The sequence below is a fragment of the Thermobia domestica genome, chromosome 9, assembly GCF_964235325.1.
Source record: "Thermobia domestica chromosome 9, izTheDome1.hap1.1, whole genome shotgun sequence".
Taxonomy (NCBI): Eukaryota; Metazoa; Arthropoda; class Insecta; order Zygentoma; family Lepismatidae; genus Thermobia; species Thermobia domestica.
Window position 1 is genome coordinate 102,100,868 of NC_137462.1, and position 23,932 is coordinate 102,124,799.

Sequence of the window (23,932 nt, forward strand, 5' to 3'; positions counted from 1 at the left end):
CATCAGGTCGCAAAATTTCTGGTCGCCAGATCGCCATTGGCGACTAGAAAATTAGAGCTGGCGACCAGTGTTCAGTAGGAATATTTTTTGCTTAAACTCACAGGGCTGCCAGTTTCTGTTTCACACGAAAATAATTGCCATTGAGTGAGATAAAACACGGAATGTGAAGTCTTCACAAGGGGCATGGGAAGTGAAGTATTGATAACGTTGTAATTCGTCCCTTCTTTCCCACCCTCAATCGAAAACTTCATTACGTGATTCCCAAATTTGCTTTCAATTGTCACATTTTGTAGTTTTACCTGTGAGTACTGGTTCAAGTGAGAGAGACTTCAGCAGTCTCAACAGATTTAAAACTGCCTACAGGAATTCACTGAAGACTGATACACTGGATGATTTGCTGACAATTTACATCAAAGGTTTTAGTACTTTGATCCGAAAACTGCAATCAACTGGTACTTCAGTGCAAAGAGAGCGCGTTACACAAACGTGAAGTCTTAAGGTAAGATATTTTTTACCATGTATTTTATATGAATTGTTCAATTCAAAATTGATTATCCTGAATCTAATCGTCTAGTTTTGAAATTTTAGGCTTTGATACAATAACTTTATTTGTCAAACCAATGGCCGTGTGTGTGTGTGGGGGGGGGGAAGGATCTCTCATAATTTGATGATACTGGCGAGGTGAAAGTTACTGGCGACCATCATTTTTGGGTAAGTGTCTGCGTCTGACTGAAATTTTGCGCCCTGATGTACAGTACATATTAAATACAATTCTTCCTGTGTAAAGATGGACTCTTCTGCCAGTCTTTTATAAAGCAATTTCAATACGTACATCGCACGTGTTAATAAGTTTAAGGATTATACTAATTATGCATAATATTGTTTCTTATATTTTCAGAAGGGCTTGAGTCTAATATTTGGCAATAACAGGATCAATCTCTGCGCGATTCACTATGAACCAAGGAGAGAGTGAGTATTTTAAAAACCTCCGTTAGTACATAGAGGATTAAGTGAAACTTCCTACGGAATAATATATATATATATATTTTTTTTTTCAGAGATGTAGAGCTTTTCGAGATACAATATAGGCCTTTGTGTTTTGGACTAATATATGATGCTGTTGTATTGACTTTTGCATTTGCTGCACTAAATGACAAAAAGTAGTAATATGCGATTTGGCCTTACATTATGGATTTAAAACATATAATCAGCTGGAATAATTTATATTTTTTGAAAATTATAACTTCGCATTATATTGATAACATAGTTTACCCAATGATATTACAAAATATATTGCACGCACCCCTTACTCATTTGTAGTAAGTATAAGCTTTTAATTCGCTTTCTTTATTGGTTCAGTAGACATAAAGGATGAACATCAAGGCTAAAAGGCCATAGTCAGAAAAGTAATGTCGGTGACTTCTTTTATAAGAATAAGGCCTTAGCTAAGATAAGGGCAAAATTCCTTTAGATGTTTTCAATAAAGGTTTGGTTTTGGACATTAGGTGGCAGATCTGTACCGAGCATAGATCGAAAAGATTGCGTCTCTAGACGCACTCCCGGCGATGATGCGAATTTGTTTTTATTATAGGTCTACGCATTTGTAGACTTTCTTCCCGATTTAACGTCATTTTATCCTTTATAAATTTGAGAATTCCAAAATAAAATGAATTTCCTAGTTTTATCCATAGGCGGCGCCAGGATTTTGGTAATATGGGTGCAGGCTAGGATGGGATAGGGTTGCCAGACGTCCCGGATTTCCGGGACAATCCCGGTTTTCAATGAAAGAATTAACTTTCCCGAAAAAGGCTTTCGGGACGCCTGTTTGTCCCGGTTTTCGTTTTTCAGATTGAGGAAAAAAAATCAACCTTCAAGCACTAGTATGTCTCACCTAAAAACGGAAGATTTGTGTAGCCAATTAGTTTTACTAAACAAACAAGGAATTTGAAAATCACATCCATTCTTTCGTCCTAGGGCTGTTTAGCTTCCAGAGGAGGAAATAAGTAGGTCTATTTAAAAAAATATTCAAGAGGAGGCATATGTTATGGTAAAAATTTCATTAATATCACTTTCAATAGAAAAGAATGTTTTTTTCCCAGTGACGGGCTTTAAAGAGATTTACTTTCCGTTTATCGTTCTAAATTTAGTGTAAGTGTACTTTTTCGTGCTACATGCTAAATTTGTATTTCTTTTAGGATAACGTTTCTGATTCAGATGATGACAGAACAAAGAAAAAACTATCTCTTCAATCATAAATGAAAGGATGTGTCATAATTGGTGCAATATTTACGACCTATTAAACACAAGTCGAAATTCGGATTAAACGACGTCAGGCAGCTCTTCTTATATTATGTTTTCACATTCTTTATACATCCCTTGTGGGGCTTCATTTGTGTTAACTATGTAGCTATAGAAAAAAATGGAAAATAATGAGCAGTAACTTGGAAAAGACAGGTAATTAATTGATTCTGACCAAATAAGTAGGAGCCCTGACCTTACATATAGCCTGAGATTGGTGTCCCGGTTTTTTGTTTACAAAATCTAGTAACCGTAGGATGGGACAACACATCCTAACATTATTACCAGAATGATCTCCACTACTGAGCCTTGAGATCTCAAAAATAATCCCTAAGTTTTACTCAAAAAAAAAAAAAAAAACTAGAAAAACACGGTATAATAACAAGTAACTTACAAGTATGAGAGACTTAAGACGTCACTCAAATATATCCAAACATAGGAAACAAGAAATATACAAAATAGAAAAGATTATTGTAGGAAATCTGAAAATCGAAGTTAATGTGGGTCCAGCTGCACCCACTGCACCCACTGTGGCGCCGCCTATGGTTTTATCTCCTACGATTTTGCTTTGTAGTCTAAAAGAGGTGGAAGATTAATGACAATGAATGACTGTGAAAGAATTGTTTGAATAAGAGTGTGGGAGAGCCTTGAGAAAACCCACAGATACGATGTTGGATACAAGCTTACCACCTGGTATCGAACGAGGAACCCATCGCAACATAGGTGATAACCAAGAAATTTTTGTTGGGGGGGGGTCAAGCTTTGGGAGGGTCCAATACTAGAAGCTGCTATGCGTATGTAGCACTGAATGGGTATTATTCTGCATGCGAAAAGACAATAAATAACTATAAAATACTTCCACCTATATTTTCAGAGAAAAATGAAAGAATCTAGATTGATTTTAAAAGAAGAATACTACAGATGAAATGTAAAATCAAATGTTCATTTTACATTAATCATTTCCCTGTTAAACAAATATAGTTTTATTAGACAAAGTGTACAAATGTATGTTGTGTTAGGCATTTGGAAGGGGGGGTACAGACCCGATGGACCCCACGTGGGTGCGCCCCTGGTGAGAGCTCTATTACGTAGCCACCATGCTTTTCATTGAAAATTTCGAGATGACGGCTCTGATGCCTCATATTCTTCCTACAAATGTTTTACAAATTACGATTTCTTTAGTTACCAGGAGGAATGCGAGCCTTTATGGGTGCACCACTACTCAATTTGTTTGTTAATTGAAGTTTAGTGTCCTTGATCAGCACCGAGTATGTGAGACGTTGACATGCAATTGTAGGTGGTATTTGAACCTCCGTAATTTGTTTAATATTCTCCCACCGAGAATCGAACCCGGGATCGTGTGTCAGTGGATATGAACACAACAGAAAAATTGAAGAAAAATTATGACACACAAAATATCCTGTCTGAAGTACTATATGTTATCAAATATTTCAACACTTTCTCGAACAAACGATTTCGATTCGTTTGATTTTCTCTAGGTTTTAAGAGCAATTGTCTTCGCTGATGGTTTGTAGAAATACGGATAAATGACCGACCAACCCACAACAATATTTTACGTCAGAACACGGAATAATCAATGTATGCTATTAGGCAAAAATATGCATTTCATATATATATACTTCGAACGTGTGTTGGTTGACCAGGCATGGAACACCAACTAGCAGCACAGCGCCTCCTTGTGGAAGACCGTGAACTTCGTGTAACGGAAACCTAGATTCCCGTTACCTCCATGATGTGGTTTCTCCAGTATTCGACACGGAACTAACTTTGTAAATACTGCGAACAGCGAGCTCAATAATCTTACATTCTCTTCGAAGAAACGCTGAATGAATCTACATTTGCAGTTAATTTTATTGTCTTCCTAAAACATTATATACGAGAAATTCACAAATTTGTATTCATTTTAAAGATAAAGTTCGTGGCACTTAATAAAGGAATGTTTTAATAGGCCTATAATATTCTTGCTTTCTTTCTATGAGGTCTCTATCTCCCTTTTTCTTCGTCCCTGCAATGATACATGAAGTACAGTTTCTTTATTTTAAATTATAAAAATTATTTTCAACCACATTCGGGGGGAGGGGGGGGGACTTTCAAATAGAGGTAAGATGAAAGTTGTACTGTGAAACTCCTGGTAATTCACGTTGAGTACAATCGGAAATTTGGCCCTGGAAGAATTTTCCTCTGGACTTCCCTGAAATCAGCACTGATATCCATGATAAGACCTGTCTTTTCATTTTATTTATTTTTTTAAGTGAGCGCACGGATATTTTTTTTGAGTATGAGTGATATTTTGATTGATCTGATTTGATTTTTTTTCAGTTTAGCATCCCTTTCAACAGTGAGGCTGTATGAAACGTGGACCTACAATTTAATGTGAAATCCGAACCACATAAGGTCCCTCCGGGAATCGAACCTCGCCTCCCACGAAAAGGCTTTTACGCTAACCGTTTAGCCACGAGGGAGCTCATGAGTGATATTTTACACTTGTTTTTATCATAGAGTTTCTCGTCAGAGAACCTAACACTATTTAATATAGTTATATAGTAATATGACTAAAGTGCACTGCCCTAGAGTGTAAAGTTTCATGTTTTTAGAGTATACTTTAGGCCATATTTGGAGATTTTAACGAATAAATGCATGTATATTTTCTAAGATTTCTAGCCCAGATCATGGAAATCTGAGCTACATTACCTATGTATCTTAGAAATCCATACAATGTTGTGTGAGCTTAGTCGTGAATTGGAAGCCCAATCGATGTCGGCTATTGAGAACTCTGAAGGTAGGATATATATATACTATATTATTAACTTTCAGGAAAACATAACTGAAACTGACACACTACATGACATGGCTATTTGTTGGGCTATCGTAGAAAAGATATGAAACTCCAATGGGTAAGATTTTACTTCAATACTGGCTTTTGGTTAGCTGAGGACTTAGTGCCCAGACCCAGCATTTGTTCGGCCTACGGCCTGGCACCAGTCTAAATACGAAATTTCAATTTCGTGTCTCTAACCATAAGGTATTCCGAGATATGCCCATCTAACTTTAACAATTACAACCCGCAATGTATTTTTCTACTCTTGTAGGAACAATATCTAAAAACGCTGAAACACAACTTTAATTGTTTTAAATAAAAAGTCTAAATACCAAATTTCATGTCCATAACCTTGAGGGATTTCGAGATAAGGCAATGTCTATAATCTTAAGAGATTCCGAGATATAGCCATCTTATTATAACAATTTCAACCCCATTCTTTTTTCTTCCCGCCTTTTTTCTTCCTTCTCGGTGAAACATTAAAAAAAAAAAAAAACGGTGAAACACATGTCCAGTTATTTTAAGTGAAAAGTCCATATAGCAAATTTTATATCTCTACCCTTCAGAGATTTGGAGAGATGGTCATTTTGCTATAATAATTGCCAATCTATTTCCCCTCTTACTCATCGAATTTCGGAAAATCCTTTCTTAGTGATACCTTACTAACAAATCCTATGCATTGTCAGAATTTCATACTTCTTCGTTAAGAGGTTTGGTGTGGTCATTGATCAGTCAGTTATGACTTCTTTTATGTATAAAGATTTCGAGCTATCTCAGAAGTGAAGACAGTTTTGTAATGGTAAAAAATATAAATTCAAAATTTCACACATTTACACGTTTTATGATCCCCTACATGACTTTTTTTTTTTTTTTTTAAATATGCTTTCCGATTTATGTTTTTCAAATCAATATTTCAGTAACAATCCTTCAAAATACAGAATTTATGTCTGTGGAAAAATAAAGATCATGAATTTTATTGACATTGCTACTCAGGCCGTATCCAAAGGGGTCTAGACCCCCTAACTTTTTACCAGCCCCCTAAAATTTTCATGGTAGGCTTGCAAATGAACTATAATATGGTGATGAACTATAGTATGGTTGGATCGGGAACCTCTAACTTCTACCGCCCCCCCCCCCTAAATTTTTGGGCTCGCTACCGGCCTGTGCTACTTCGGTTTGTTTTTCGTTTTTTTTAACAGTTAGGTTCTTTTCGTATTCCAAAAGCCATCTTCGTAAGTTTTCTGCCAACATTGAGAAGGATGGCTCAGTTGTTGCAAATCTAAGAATTTCCATGTTCATCAATCTCTTCGTTTTGACATAAGTATTGTGGTACTCACTATAATATCGTCCATCAATTGCAAACTTCTTTCCTGTCCGATCGTTTTTCTTTTTTCCCTAACTACCTATACTATTCTTTGTCTCGTCCCAAATTTTCATTGGCTTTTAGTTCCACCTAATTAAGTAATTTGTTTTCTCTATATATCTGTTCAGTTCGACACTTTCAATTGTTTTTAATCTGATTTTCGTAATGTTCATGCTTCTGCTTCCATACACTGAAATAGTTCACTCGAAGCTTCTAGTGAGTTAGTCCGTAACGCCAATATCTAATAGTAAACAGTCACTAATTGTAGGTGTTGCTACCCGTGCTGCCTACCTATCTTACGTCAAAAGATATCGCTAACGTGCACACCATTTGTCGATTTAAAATTTTGTGATGATTTAATTGGAACTCAAAAACAGTAATGTTTTAATTTAATTATTTTGAAATAGAATAATGGCCATCATCATGTTTTCATTTGAAAGCGTTATAATATTTATATCATTACATGTCGGTTGGAAGGCAAATTGTAAAAAAAAAAAAAAAAAAAAAAAAAAAGTAAAACGTAAACAATTAGTTTTTAATTAGGCACAATTATAACTTCTAATGTTCAGCGGGCCGAAGGCTGGGACGCAACAACTAATATTTCGTAATTGACTTTACCATCGATTACCCTGCCAATGCGTCATTATTCATCCGCATTTTTTAAATGTGAGTTGGTTTCGATTCAAAGTTGATTTGAATTGAATATCTAGTGTAGTCAGTGAGAAATTGGTGCAGAAGCCCCTACCTATTATGCATTACACAAATAAATGTAGAAAAACTGACAAGTTCTCGTATAAGATATAGTATTTACTGTTGATAGGGCTTTATTATATCTTCATTACTGAAAAAATTGATAACCAAAGTGCAAGCAACTTGTACGTTGTATTTGAGATTTAGACTACAAAGTTTACTTGCATTTAGGTAGTTAACGCATGGTTCGTTAATATTTTTAATAATTATCCAAAAATCTTTGTAATTTCATCTTGATATCTTGATGGTAAATATTATGCTTGTTTACAATAATTTGGAGAACTATGAACTAAATTCTAATATGAAATCATTGAAAAGAAATAAGACAATTTACATTTTACATTAGAAAATAATTTATTACGAACTTCAATTAGAATAACACACACATTTATTTACAAATCCTACAAATCAATATTGTCTCCGGTTAACATGAGAAGAACTATTCACACAAACAACGTAACCAAGAGAAAATAGATTTCCTACTTCTTCATTTATTTCTCATTTAAATGCTCTTTTCCAGTATTATAGCGTAAAAAATAATCTAATACTAGAAACGCAGGCAAACAACAATTGCCACCCTTAAGTTTGTCCTATTTCCGTGCCCGCTACTTTTTGTAATACCCAATATGTCGTTCTTCGACCAAAATATGTTTGAGAAGAAGTATAGATAATATCTTCTCATTCCCATCTAAAGATTATGACTACTGCATTTTTTTCCATATGATTTATACCTTGTACTGGCATGTGATAAAATTTTATTTAAAAATTTGTTAAGTATTAAGACTTAATAGCAGAATAAGTCTACAAAATGATGAAATTATTGAAACTTTCAAGATTCAGCTAACCTGGAATGAAACTTGTCTCTACGTTTCCAACGAACTTGTTCAAAAATTAATAGAATTTTGTAATTTTTGCGTACTTAAGATGTCACACTACTGTACAAAATTATTTTACAGTGGCTATCCAAAGTAAGAACACACCTAATTCAATGAATAAGCAGGTATCAGTCTAACTCAATATGAAAATTCAGGTATCAGGTTTGTGAAGTATACATGAAATTCTTTTGCTATTTGGAGCTACTTTTAGAGACTAAAATACATTTCTTAAAATAAACTTTTACTCCCCAGAAATTATTCTCTATATAATTCTGCACTGTCTTAAACCCTTGTACTTAAATATACCTCTTGCAACTTATCTTGAAATTCTCATAACTGAGCGATGCATCAAATGACGTCAGACAATGTTTTCACTTGTTCATAAACTGAAGACATTTGCATGCAATGTCACTACGAGTTTACACATTAAATTTTATTTGTTAAAATGCAGATAATATTATACATATAAAACAATATTTTCTGTGACTTTATTCAGAAATGTCTTAACGAAATTCTGCAATTATCCGGGTTTTATGCTGCAATTTTGTCCCTTTACTTAAGTAACTTAAAAAAATTTTATGACTATTTTCTTATGTTTTTTCGGTAATAAACGCTTTTCCAAGCTGTCACTTCATTTTTTATCTGACATCAAGTTTTATCGCGTCTAGTAAAGATTCGTTTACAAGTCAAAGACCTAACTATGCTGAGCTTTGGAAAATGAGGATTGGTACAATGATTAATTAGAGGGCACAAATGAAGACCCAACCTTTGTCAAAATAAAATTAAAATCCTAATTACTAGGAGAAGAAGAAGAAGATAAAATAACTACAATTTATTTTTGCTTACATACTACACGGAAAAGAAAAGAATCAGATATCAAAATGCCTGCTTATAACCAGAACAAAGTCACAGTTGTAGGCAACGGTACTCAGTTTCTGCATATCATGAAACACTAAAGAGTAAAGAAAGACGATAGATTTGTAACCTTTTTAATCAAGGAACAATTGCATCGACAACATTATCTCAATCTAAATTAAAATAAAAGCATTGCGTGGAAAATGAAAGCATTGCGTTTCATCAGCTTTATATTTACTTACTTAAGTTAAAAAAAAAAAAAAAAAAAAAAAATTAAGATAGACTGTGTTGTCAGAGTGGACTAACGCGGGAAGACACTAAGACACTTGTTTTTTTGTCATTTAAGTTTCACTTAATTACAAAGACAATTAACAGCATAATGTTGAAAATAACTTAAAATAATAACTTAATAAATAAATACGTTTTCTTTATCTAACAACTCATTTAGCGACGATATTTTCGTTACTATCAAAATTGAACAAATAAATTACGTAATTAGAATAAACATTAATATTTCTACGCAGTTGAGCAAGAAATAATTATCTGGTGGGGTTTTTATATAAAGTCTTTACGTGTATATTCAGCCTGTGAGAAAAAAGTCGAAAACTTAGGCAAAACTTCGTGATTTTGGTAGTTCATACTTATACATTTGGAATGCGACTTCCAAAAGTAATTGCCTGATAGTTTAATTCCAGAATCACGAAGCTATATATATTTGTATTTTTTTTCTTTTTTTTTTACCATATCACTTTCATCTTCATTTTAAGTGAAGTTTTATACATTGTCCTGAAATTCGAAAATATGAAGGAATAAATATTTCAACGCACATTGAAAGCTTTCTGATGTTTTCGTCTCTTTTTACTGACTTCACTAACGGGTATTGTTTCTTTGTGTCGTTGTTCTTTACTACGAGAGCTTCGTCTCCTTAAACGAGAACCTGCTTGATGAAACGATATAGGTATCGGTGGAACGTAACTTAGGTCCACAGATCGTTTGTGTACCTCATGCAGGTCTGGTTTGTCTGGCTGCAAGGCTTCTCTCACCTCTTTGACCTTCTCCAAATACCGGGAGAGAACGTCAGAGGTTGATCTGAGTAAACCAAGTCCAAATCTCAGCTTCATCTCAGCTAGTCTTGTGACAAGGCCGAAAAGAGAGAATTGCTGATTGGATGTCTGCGAAACATTATTATTGTTTAGAACTTCTGTTTTCATTGTAGATGTAGAAATTTGTGGCAATTCGCTCGTTGACATTTCAGGATATTGTTGTGAAGGCGATAAATCATGTTCAGGTACTTTACTATTTTCTTTGTTACTTTCTTCCGTGGGAGTTTCTTCAAATTGCGATAAAGACAGGTTTTCAGGAGCTATTTGTGGGGTTGACGTTGGAATCTCTTCTTGTTGGTTGCTAACTGGACTTTTCAGTTCCATTTTCACTTGTGATGGTTGGAAATCTGACATCTTGTTTGATAAATAAGGAGAAACTCCATAATCCAGAACTTCGTTACTAATTTCATTTTCGTCTTCATTTACAATGCTTCGTCTTGTTCGTTGAAGCGTTCTCGGTCCACGCTCGTACTGTGTTTGTCCGGTTAAAATTGCGGTTAACACTTTCTGAGCAAGAGAGAGGAAATCATTTTCTTGTTCTTCTTCTACATCGCTTCTTCTTCGTTTGAGACTCGGGAACGGATATAGGAACAAACCAGCTAATCCAGCAGTAACTACCAATCCTAGTAAACCTACCCCAAAATTAGGCATTACTTCTCGTGCTATAAAGTTGTATATTCTTGTGGAAAGATTAGAAGGGACAGTGGTATTGGCGATAGGCTCTTCAATCGTATCTGGCTCAGGAGTTGTAGTAATGGGGACAGTGGCGTTATTAGCTTTCGTAGAAGGTTTTGGCCTCCTTCGTCTTTTATTTTTCTTCTTTTTGCTTCCTGATGATGATGATGATGATGATGACCCTGGTCTTCTGTTTGGCCTTGGCCTTTTCCTTCTGCGCTTGACGGTGGTCGATGACGGGGCTGGAGCTTGTGTGACTGTTGTGGATGTGTCTTGTTCTATATCTGTCGATGTAGATACCTCTGGTTTTCGTGTTACTTTAGTTGTGGTTGCCACAGTGGTCGTAGACGTCTGAGACGGTTTAGCACTGGATGACGTCTTCTGGGAAGTACTTGATGCAGATTGAGGCCGAGTTCGAGGTGGATTTTGGGGTCTTCTCTTATTACCAGAAGGTCTGCGAGTAGGACGAATTGATGATGTCGAATTTCGTTTGGAAGTAGACCTTATAGTTGTAGTAGACGTAGTTTCAAGGGGAATGGGTGTATGGACTACTGTCACTGGTATAGGTGATGGTGTTTTCTTAACGGAAGTTGGTCTGGGTGTTTCTGTAGTAATTTTCTTGTTCGTAGTTGTAGTAGGTTGCTTTGTTGAGGCTACAGAACTTGTTGTTGAAGGCTTACGAGAAGGTAATTTTGTCTGAGGGTTTTTAGTTGATGCTGTTATGATCGGTGACACTGTAGTGCTTTTAACGATTGGCAATGCTTGTACCGTTGAAGGCTTTTTCTTTATTGTGGTCGTGAGAACTGAAGATGGTTTTGGTGTAGTAGTAGTAGTAGTTGTTGTTGTTGTTGTGGTGGTGGTGCTAGTTGTGGTGGGGGTTGTAGGTACAGATAAAGCTACTTCAGTAGGTGAAACAGATTTGGTACTCATCTCAGCAACAACTTCTACAGGAGTAGTTCCCCATATGGAGGTTGAAGGTCCTTTCGAAGATGCCTGATTTGATAGCATAGTCCAAGTTGAAAGACCACTTACAGTAGTAGGAGCACCTCCATTTGTTGAATGTGCGTTTGATATTAGTGCAGCTGCTGTTGGTGGATGTCTTCGAGAAGGAAATAAGGTGGCTGCTGGCATAGTACCAGTAACAGGCATTGCTGTACCGTGGTTCATTTTTGTGGTCGAAATACTCGGTTGAGGAGTAACTGAGTTTATTCTTTGAGTGGTGGAACTTACAGCAGCTATTGAAGATAGTGGTGCTGACGATATTTCTGTTTTTTGTGGTACTTGAATACTTATAGGTTCATAAATTATAGATTCTTCTGAACTAGACGCGCTTTCGTCATGATATGGCATATCTGATGTCACGTAATTAGCGTCAATGTCATCAAATGTTGTTGTTTCGTCATTAGAAACAACATCTGGCACTGAATTGAGCAATTGATTAGTAACAAGTGCTATTGAATCTCCCAAAGGAGGATCATTCTTAGTTTCTGAAGGTGTAAACTCTTCTGTATTTTGAGCTGCTGGATCGCGTGTTCTGGAATCATCTGCCCATCTGTGATACCAGACGGGTTGCCAAAGTCTGCGGCCGCTGTCCGAAACACCCATATCTCTTATAGTCCTTGGTTCGCTTGACAAGCGCGCTTGTTGACTTCTGAAAGGAGACAATGAGTAAAGAACAAAATCCTTAGTAATATTTGTATTGTCTTCCATTTTATTAACAATTAGGTTAGTTGAATAAAGATACTCATTTATTACCAATTAGTAATACATATACTCTTTTTTTGTTAACTCACATTTACGGACACATGATTATTACAATATATTAAGTTAGTATCAGAACATATTTAAAACAACAATTTAAGATTTTGGATACCAAAGCGAAAAGCTGTGATAAAGAAACAACACCTATCGGAATGACAAAGACATAAATAATTAATTATCCCACTGTTGTTGACTTTACGATACAATTTCTCCTCCCATGCTGTTTAAAGCTTTGTTTTGGTTTGTGCTACTACTTATCGTCTGTTGGCTGAAAATATTAGTCAAAATGCTGATATTATGCAATAAATAAAGGTGAAATTGTATCACGCCATACAGTAATATACAAAGCCCTTGTACCTCGTATATATACATAAATACCCTGTTTCCAAACCACCATCTTCAAAGCTCTATTATTTTAAATTTACTTGTAACTTTCAGTATATTATTACTAGAATACAACATTCAAGTATTAACATTCAATTTGTTAAGTTTATTTCTAATAGGAAATTGGGGCTACAATAAATTTTCCTCTTTTTTCTTCCTCCTTTTCCATACAGTCTGGAAACTTCTGTGCTTGTCTTCAAACGCCGCAATGGCATGAAGAGTTAACGTTGATCTTTCTAATTCTTCACCAACATTATATTCTCTAATATTCCTACGCCTTCTTCCGAAAATATTATTATTATTTCGCCTTGGGAATAGGGTCATCGCAACAGCTGCACCACCTGCCACAATAGCAGCCATTGGCACAATAAACAATGCCCAAAACCAAGGGTTAGTTACTGACATGGGTATCGACATAGTCATTTGAGGAGCAACCATACTAACTCCTCCGTTAGCAGTTAAAGCAGGGTTGGTAGGCACAGGTGGAGCTGTTACAATCTGTGACTGACTAATAGACGGTCGATTAGGACGATTGTTTACTAATGGTGTTCTAATTGTTGTTGGTACTTGAACTGGAGGATCTGTTACTGCCTCGTAATCGTCTTCGAAAGGAGGAGTTGATTCGCTTGTTCCATCAGAGTTAGATACAGTAGCTACTGCAGCATTGTTGATATTTATTGTCAGGTTAGAACAAGGCTGTTTGTCATCATCATTGTTATCATTACTATTACTATTAATATAAATTATAGTTGGTGGTGGCGTAGTTGTAGCGGGTGGTTGCGGAGTATATATTGGTCGTGGTGGAGGGAGATAATTCTGATTGGGTTTTACGTTTGTGACTGACGATCCATAACTTGGTGTTGGTTTTGAAACATAATCAGGCTTCACAGTAACAACTGAGCCATAGCTAGGGGAGGGATGTGAAACATATTCAGGTTTTGTTGTAGTCACTGAGCCATAGCTGGGTGAGGAATGTGAAACATATTCTGGTCTTACGGTAACAACTGAACCATAACTAGGATGAGGGTGTGAAATATGTTCTGGTGCTATGGTAACACTTGAGCCGTGAGTAGGAGGTGGATTTGACACATATTCAGGTTGTACATTAATGATTGGTCTTTTGTTAGGCGGTTTTATAGTAACGACAGATCCCTCATATCCCGGTTGATAGGTAGGTTTAGCGATAACAGAAACGTGTATAGGCTGTTGTTCCGGGCGATATTCAGGCTGTATAGGAGGAACGGAACCTGGATCTGGAGTGGGAGTTGGGGCCCGTATTGGTTTTATAGTAGATATTGTAACAGGGCTACCTTCGAAAGAGGACCACGTACTGACATAAGTATTTGGTGGACGTGGTGTTGGACGCGGTGTTGAAACTATCGGCCTTTGATTGAAGGGAGGGTGCTCAGGGAATTCTTGATAAGTCGATGTATATTGGGAGGATGATTGTGGTTTCTGAATTGAAATAGCTACCTTGGGAGGTTGAAGATTTGGATTATGATAACTAGGTGAAGCAATTATTACTGTTGGTTTATTTATCGACCAAGGGGTTGAAGAATAGGTGTTATCACCCCATTCAACTGAATAAGTAGGTTTTTTCATGATAGTAACGTGGCCCTGGGTAGATATGGGTCGTCTAGTTGCAAACCAGTTATTTCCTACTGAGGTGGGCTGTTCGTTTATGTAATAATTTTCGCTTCCAAACTTTTCCTCAAAGATCCTGTCTATAGTGTCAGTATGGAGATGTATTGATCCACCATTTAAATCTGAAATCGAAGTCATTACAGATGGTTTAGATTCAAAATCGAAATTTGTAACAATTGTTGATGGATTCCAGCTTGATTCTCTTTCGGTACTGGAATAACTTAGAGTGGGTATTTTTAAATCTTTTATTATGTTTGAAATGGAATGTTTGACAGGATCTATAGCATTATGTGAAAATTTGTTTTTGTGAGCTAGAAACCTATTTCCTATATCTATGATTGAGGTTCTTTTATTGGTGGAGGCCTCCAATGAGGAAGTCTTTTGAGGTGGAGACAAACGAACTGGTGTCCAGTTTTTTGTTTTGGAATTTGGTTTATAATTAATTAGACTATCACTTAATGAAGTATATAATCGATTTGCTAGTTCTTCAGCTGAGTCTGTACGGAGTTCGGAATTTTTACGCATGTTCTTCTCCGTACTTGAAACTACTTTCGGAATTTCTTTAATATGTTTATTTTTGGTTAATAACCTTTCAGTAACATTGCTATTTCCACTTAAATTCTTCCTATTTTCTGTACTAGATACCAGAATTAACTGTCTGCCATTGTTAAATCTATCTTTTACTATTTCTTTAAAACTTTCTAAAGATCTATGGCGTCGTTTCTTACGTTTTCTAGCTCCTATAGGATATGGTGGACTCCTAGGCCACAAAGGATCATATTGTGATGTGGAGAATGGTGTATCTGGTACTAATGATTCATTCAAATTTATTTTATTAACAAAGAAATGGTCAATTGTATTATTTCGTACCGTGGTAATTGTAGGAGAAGTGTTAAGTTCGATCACTTCGATCACCGAACTTGTTTCTTTAGATTCCTCAGCAAGTTGATCTGGTTCAGTGTTTTTGGTTTTATTAATACTATCTGAAGATAACAATTTTCGGTCTTCCCTTGTTGGAGAAATGGAAGGAACTAATGTTGTAAAGTGTTCTTGTTGTACTATCCAAGGGACTATAGAAGACATGGGTATTTTTGGATCCATGAGTATAGTATCTTTAAATTTGTTACTATACATATTGGAAATATGGTACATAGGTATTATACCAGTTTTTAAGGAATTGTTTGGGTTGATAGCTTTGTAGAATTTAGTGTTGTTATGATGAAGAAAAATGTGTTGTAGATGTTGTGGTGTGTGATGAAACTTATTGAATATTTGTGGAATTTGGGCATTGTTCTGTAAAATCGGTTTGGCTTGTTTCACATAATTAGAATGTACAAATCTAAGAAATTTATTTGAAGGTGGTGCACTAATATGACCACTAGGTCTTTTATTCTGGCTTTCTTTGAGAGAACTTAAAAACTTCAAAAATCCATGCGTTTTTTCCAAGAATCTTCTAAGTTTCTTGGCTTTCATGTCGGTTGTGGTCTCATTTTGCACTAGAGCGTCGTTGTATGGCATCACCGATAGTGTATGCAACTTTTGCTTTAAGAAGGCGTCCAGTAAAATCTGCCTTAGTATAGCTTTATGAGAATTTGGAGGATGTTTAAGCGGGAAGTTAGACTGGTGGATTTTGAAGACTTCATTTCCAAGAGCTTCTTGTGGTGTCAGAATTTTGTACGGATTCTGGAAAGAAGGTGACACTGGAAGAGGAGGAAACTGAGGTATAATAACGGTTGTTTCCGACATTTTCCTGAACCTTGGTTTTGTCGCCGCTGGTATGGCGAACTGGTTTGTTTCAAAAGCATTATTTGCCGGACCGTACACAGACTGCGGATGTACAAAATTAAGATAACTACTCCCTCCATACCTGTTTTGTTGAGTGATTTGTCGGGGACCTGGAGGTGGATCCCAGACGGGACGCCATGCTCCAGGTTGGAAGTAAGTATCCCTGTTGATCCACCCTCGATCGTCTGTTCTTCTCTCTGTCGGTGTCAATCGCACTTTATCATCCTGCGCCCTATATCGAGGGATAGAATCTGCAAAGGAAACGAAAGGACAAGTTATAGATAAATTATATTTACCCTGGTATTAACAACAACATCAAGATCACAAATAGAGTAAAAAATTCTTCTGAAAATATAATAATCCCACTGCTAGCTATGTGAGTCAAGTAAATACTCAGTAGATAGGAAAATAAAATAAGTAAATATCCTATGTCTTTTTAATTACCTCAAAATTGGATATTTTAGGAATGTTTACGATTAAGTTGAATACACTTTTAGTTGTATAAACGTTTCTTTATAGTATAAAAAGATAAAATCTTGTTTGCCATTCATACTATCTTCAAGTTAGTTGAGAAGTACATATGCAATCGAATACTTTCCACACTCTACCACATGTTTTTCACGAATGCATTTTAAGTTACTGGAACCACTGTCGTATGCCTCGAAGAAATACTGATTGTAATGTTATCCAGTAAATTATTTTTAGTCGGCACTGATACCAACAGCATGAGGAAAGAAATAAACTTGGAAAATTCAGTTTAACGTGCAATCGACTATACTTCATCAGAAGTATACAAGGTCTGTATGATAAGTAATGAGACTCGCCGCGCCGCGGCGCGCGTGTCGCTGGAGCGGGTTTGTCGGTGATGGAGGATGTAGGGGGGGGGTCCGAGCAAAGCAACGCACCGCGCGTCAGTTGGCTCCGAGCCTTAGTGGAGCGCGGACAAGCCTTGGACAAAGCCCTTGTGAACATTCTTGTCACGGCGGAAAATCAACAAACATGGAGGGTTCCATCGAACAGCGTTATGCGATCAAATTTTGCGTTCGTCTGGGGAAAACGGCTACTCAGACGCTTTCTCTCATCACGGAGGCCTACAAAGAGGAAGCCCTATCCAAAGCCCAGGTGTTTCGTTGGCACAGTGCGTTCCGGAACGGCCGGGAAAGCGTTGAGGATCTGGAGAGGGCTGGACGCCCGACAACAGTGACTACGGTCGAAACTGTGGCAAAAGTGAGGGATCTCCTGAACTCAGACCGTCGATTATCGTTGAGATTGATTGCTGATGAACTCGATATGAACCACACAACAGTGCACAAGATTGTGACGGAACAATTGGGAATGAGAAAAATCTGTGCGAAACTGGTGCCGCGAGTGTTGACTGACGAACAAAAGCAACGACGTGTTGATTGTTGTCAGGAACTGTTGAACCTCATGAACAGTGACCCTAACTTTGAAGATGACGTCATAACAGGTGACGAGTCGTGGGTGTTCCAGTACGACCCTGAAACGAAAAGTCAAAGCGCGGAGTGGCACACTCCTGCGTCCCCGCGCCCCAAGAAGGCCAGAATGTCGAAGTCAAAGGTGAAAACAATGTTGATTGTTTTTTTTGACAATGTGGGGGTGGTCCACAAGGAGTTTGTACCCCAAGGACAAGCCGTCAACGCCGCCTTCTACAAACAAGTCCTTGAGAGACTGCACAGGAGCGTCAAGCGGAAAAGACCGGCGATCGCTAGCCGGTGGAAGTTGCATCACGACAATGCCCCTGCCCACACCGCCTTCTTAGTGACCTCCTTTTTGACCCGGATTGGGGTGGAAGTCCTTCCACAACCACCCTACAGCCCAGATGTGAGCCCGGCCGACTTCTTCCTCTTCCCGAAGCTGAAGCCACGCTTGAAAGGAACCCGTTTTGCAGACGTCACAGCCATCCAAGCAGCCGTGACCACATTTCTAAAGGACATGCCGGCTGCTGACTTCCAGGGGGCGTTTGCAGCGTGGAAACATCAATTGCAGAAGTGCATCGACGCAAGAGGAGAGTACTTCGAAAGCTTTTAAGTCCCTGTACAGATCAGATCAATAAAACAATGTTTCCAGACCTGGTCTCATTACTTATCATACAAACCCTGTATATCATGATTTCAAATAAGAGTGTAACACACTGGCTGTTAGAAAGGCTAGAACAAAAGCGTTTTGAACAAAAGATTGCACTATTACATTTTACAGTATTTAATTAGTATATGAACTTACATAAATGAATATCGTAAAATGGGGTGGCTTAGATCAGTTTTTAAGTTTTTTTTCTGAAGGCAGAAATTAAGCTACTGACCGAAACATTTCAAAGTTGGTAATTTAAAAACATCTATTTCTCACCCTTCGCTATATGTGTTATATAAATTTAGGGGTTAAATTTATGGGAGTATCAAAATTCTGGGGCCAACAACCAACTCCGTTATAAGTAAAAATACGAAAAACGTGGAAAGAGAAGCAAGTTTGGGGAAACAGACGGTTTTTAACTTAAAATGGTTGAAATTTTCCAATCGCTCTAACCGCTTGGTCTTCATATTGGTAAGCACTCAATGTTAAATGGCAAAGTGAACAGTTGAAGTGAACGTTCTATTTACTTCAACTTGTGAAAGTTTCGTAATTATTTTCAATATATTTTATTGATATTTGATAAGCTACGTTCTTGATATGTCTTTTGGAGGGACAGAATTTACGTCTAAAAGGAAAGAAACTGTTTTGAGATTTCTGGAAGAAAGCTTTGTGAGTGAGAGAAGCCAGTCTGACAGGTACGTGTTAATAACAGCCCTTTCCCATGATATATAATCACACAAATTTTATTTAACATTTTTTAAAACTCCAAAATAACAGAGAATAAACTTTTGGTACATTTTAATATTTTTAAACAAATTTTTCTACTATTTGTTTTCGTGGATTCGTTTATGATTAAAGAAGAACGCATTCGATTTTTCATTCTCTGTTTAATTTTCTATTGCATTCCTGATATTTCAAAAGCAATGCTTCCAATTGTACTTTGAGGATATAGAGCAAAAATATTGTGTTTGACATATTAGAAAGGAAACAATACCGTAGTTGAAATATATTTTTTAAATCTACAATGAAATTTTTCACTTTATGACTTACAAGTACACACACACACACACACACACACACACACACATATATATATATATATATATATATATATATATATATATATATATATATATATATATATATATATATATATATATATATATATATATATATATATATATATATATATAGCGTGAGGCAGCTAAAAGTACCACCTGAAATAGCAAATAACTAAAAACACTAGCGATGTAAGGTTTGTGAGAAACAATAATAGCAGTATGGGGTGGTTCAAAAAAGAGCGGCGAATGGGGCATCTAGAGCAAAGTTATATTTTGTTAAACGGAACGATATACATTAATATGCATAATATAAAAGAGCACACGCAGAGAAACACAACGCCGTTGGTCCCATGTGTGTACTGCACATAGGAACGAAGATATGGCCATGTGAATAGGTGTAAACAAAATAACAAGTGGCCCACTTGACTGTCAGTACCACGGCATGTAAGACGTCTCAAGTGCCTGAGAGAACTGTCTTGACGCAGAGCAAGTTTTGATTGAAAGCCACGAGATCGTGTTAGTTCATAGCAGGCAGTGGTAATGGTAAGAGCGAAGAGTATGGTGTTTACGAACATATGTACCGTGTTATGCAAAAGTGAACTAAGCGCCAAATTTTGAAAATCCACGTAAATACGACGATTGGTTCCTGATAAGCATTAGAACGTTTTGCACAATCGAAAAGAGAGGAAAACCAACACCTTTCCAAAAAAAAAAAAAAAAAAAAAAGAAAAGAAAAAAAAAGAAAAAGAAAAAGAAACATAATTTCACTTTTGATTACGGCTACGGTTGGACAGCAACCTTTAAACGTAAATTTCTTAAAAGTATGAAAGTGGCGCTTAGTTCGTTTTCGCAGGACACGGTGTTCTGTCAGGCACCTGAGACATCTTACATGCCGTGGTACTGACGGTCAAGTAGGTCACTTGTTATTTTGTTTACACCTATTCACATGGCCATATCTTCGTTCTTATGTGCAGTACACACATGGGACTAACGGCATTGTGTTTCTCTTTTATATTATGCATGTTAATGTATATCGTTCCATTTAACAAAATATAACTTTGCTTCAGATGCCTAATTTGTCGCTCTTTTTCGAACCACCCCATACCTCCTCCATTTTACGAGCCCCTACTGCTATTATTGTTTCTCACAAACCTTACATCGCTAGTGTTTCTAGTTTCTTCGCTATTTCAGGTGGTACTTTTAGCTGCCTCACGCTCATATACTATGGTGTCCCTTATTTTGGGTAATTTAGTGTTGCGATACGCACACCCCCTAAATGTATTCTATGTGACCGTAAATACGCATTAGTGAAATAGCAGCTCTCTACGAGAATGTTAACCCTGCCGACATGACGGCAGAGAGACGAAATGACGTTTCCACATTATAATATAATTTAGAATTTCCAACCACGATAACGGAGAAACTAAACGAGACAGAGAAACGAAACTTTGCACGAGGCAACTAGATGTAGGGCGACATCTGCTCGTGTATTGAAGAACATCACTGGATGAATTGTGTTGCCAACCCAAGGTAAATTTATGTTTTTGTAAATTAAATTACCCAAATTGGATATCATCATTTGAAGCAACAATGAAAATAAAGACAAAAGAGATTCAGGTTCAGGTTCAGGTTCAGGTTCAAGGTATTTTCCTTCCTTCTCTACGCAGATCAGTGTTGCAAACTTTTCGAGAAATAACGAGAAACATGTGCAAATGCTGTTGCCGCATAAAGAGAGTCTAAGTCTAGAAGGGTCAGCTGAACAGTGTTGCTATCAACAGAAGAGAAAAGTTGAGTTTCGAAAAGGTACAATAACTCGAAAAAAGGTCACCAGTGCTGTATGGTTTAAAACCTATAATGCAAGCCGGTAGAGCATGAGGAGTAATACCGCTCGTACTGACAGAGATATTCGGTATCTTGTTAAAGCTGAGAAGTAAGATTTGTTAAAGGTGGCAACGCTGCACAGCTGCGGTTGTTCACTCTTGACGTCATCATCGTTATCAGCGACCTCAAAAACCTACGAGTACATAAACCCATGCAAATTGCATACTGTTTTCATATTTTAACCAGGTTGTTCGGATTCTAACCCACTGTGCAGCGTTGCCACCTCTTATAAACCTTACTTCTCAGCTTTAATAAGACACCGAATATCTCTGTCAGTACGTGACTTATCGATCTCACATAACCACGGTAGTACTCCTCATGTTTTAACGCCTTACATTATAGGTTTTAAACCATACAGCACTTGTGACCTTTCCTGAGTTATTGTACCTCTTCCAAACTCAACTTTTCTCTTCTGTTGATGGCAACACTGTTCAGCTGACCCATCTTGACTTAAACAGTTCTTGTCAGTATTTAATTTAAGGTACAAAATGTTAGTACCTCCCTCCCTGTATGGGCCAACGGCGTTTGCACATGTTTCATGTTATTTTTCGAAAAGTTAGCAACACTGATCTGCGTTTACCATCTCCTTTGCCTTTACTTTTATTGTTGCTTCCAATGATGATGCCCAATTTAGGTCATTTAATTTACAAAAAAAAAAAAACATAAGTTTCTCTTGGGTTGGCAACACTATTCGTCCGGTGATATTCTTCAATACACGGGCAGAAGATGTCGTCCTGTCTCTCGTTGCCTCGTGCAAAGTTTCGTTTCTCTAACTCTTTTAGTTTCTCCGTTATCACAGTTGGAAATTCTAAATTATATTATAATGTGGAAACGTTATTTCATAACTTTGTCGTCAAGTCGGCACGGGTTAACGTTCTCGTAGAGAGCTGCTATTTCACTAATGCTTGCTTACGGTCACATAGAATACATTTTGGAAGTGTGCGTATCGGAACACGAAATTACCCAAAATAAGGGACACTCTAAACCCTGCCTGTTAGAGTGTCCGTCCGTCTGGGAGACTGACCAGGATGTAGAGGGGTTAAAAATTAAGAACAGATTTCATTAATGGAGATAATATTCACACCGGAAGTGGCACAAATAAACCATTTCCGATTTTAACGTTGATCTCTAGAAAGCAAAAGAGAAAAAGTAATAGATAATAAGAAGCTGTTTCCAGCAGTTGATTAAATGTGCAAAGAATATGCTTCGTTTCTATCCTAAACTCTCTACTAAAACCGGGAGAGATAGAAACCTATTACAACTTCCGGTTTCAGTATTGATCTACATAGAGTAAATATTTATTTATTTAGTTAGTTTTATTTTACGTAGTGAAGGTACTTCCCACTTAACCTTCAAAGTATATAAATTATACAGTTACAAATACTAAAAACAAAATCAAATAATACACATCCACAGCGACACATACGTAAAAGATACATAATCAAATAATGACAGAATAGTAGTACTAATGCAATATAATCATAATACACATGCGCAACATACAAATAACTACAAATATGCATATAATGTATTAAGATACAATTGAATGGTTACAAAAACAAAGAAGAGGGAAGAGAGAGAGAGAAAGAAGGAAATTAACATTTTTGTCTTCAAGTTTCAATAAGTCTCGACTGAATCATGAAAAATTTGCTTAACTGACTTTTTAAATAGACGTTTGGAAGGTGATTGTCGTGTGTTAGGTGAAATACCATTCCATGCCTGGATAGTGGATGAAAAGAAAGATTTAGAATAATAATTTGACGAGTGTGAGGGAAAATAATTTTATTCATATCTGATATTCTATTGTGATCTTGACAAGTATTTAGTGGTTGCAACCGTTGAAATAGGTAGGAAGGTTGCTGAAATAATAAAGTCTTGAAGAGAAGTGTGAGTCTGTGCAAATAACGTCTGTATGAAGGTTTTTTTTTTTTTTTTTTTAGAAGAGCCAGTTTTTTTTTTTAATATGGAGATAAATGATTTGATTGTTAAAACCGAATAAGGTATTTTGTACACATTGCAAACGAAACACTAACTCTTCTTTTAATTCAGTTAAAGCGACACTGATGTTAGGGACTTTACAATAAGGAAATAGACCCTATTAGGGATTTTAGAAGTAGTAGCTTTTCTTTCTGTAGATAGAATTTTCTTTAATGTTGCAAGAGAGTACAATGACCAAAAATATTTCTTACAGATAGCTTTAATATGAGGTTTCTATTATCTCAAGAAACGTAACTGTTACCGAAAATGGTGTACCCTAATTGTTTAGTTTATCTACACGGATAGGTGTTGATTTATACGCGTTAAGAAGCTCTTTTTCGCCTGTAGCTAGTACTCAGACAAGGGAACCGAGATCATATTTGGTGGAGTTGACTTTTGATCTTACACTTCACATACCTACCAAATAACAACTAAAAATTTCAGGCGGGCTGAATGTGGTCATAGGGGATACGGGCTTGGGCCTTTGACCACCTTGCTCTACGCTGTGCATGCTTTCTCTTGAATGTATGGCACAAGGCTTATTAGTGCCATAGTTTACAACAGTGATGGTCAATTTCTATCACACCACGGGC

General features: G+C 36.7%; 1 protein-coding gene across 1 annotated transcript in view; it reads right to left on the bottom strand.

Moving 5' to 3' along the window:
* Window positions 1-7,585: 7,585 nt before the first annotated feature.
* The window catches only part of LOC145694894 (uncharacterized), an 85,552-nt gene continuing 69,205 nt past the window's right edge, over window positions 7,586-23,932 (bottom strand). Inside the window, exons 3-4 of the mRNA XM_081771619.1 lie at window positions 16,415-16,583; window positions 7,586-12,409 (exon numbers count right to left, since the gene is read on the bottom strand). Coding sequence (XP_081627745.1) covers window positions 9,799-12,409; window positions 16,415-16,583 — 2,780 coding nt within the window. The 3' untranslated portion in view covers window positions 7,586-9,798. The remainder of the gene's footprint in view (window positions 12,410-16,414; window positions 16,584-23,932) is intronic.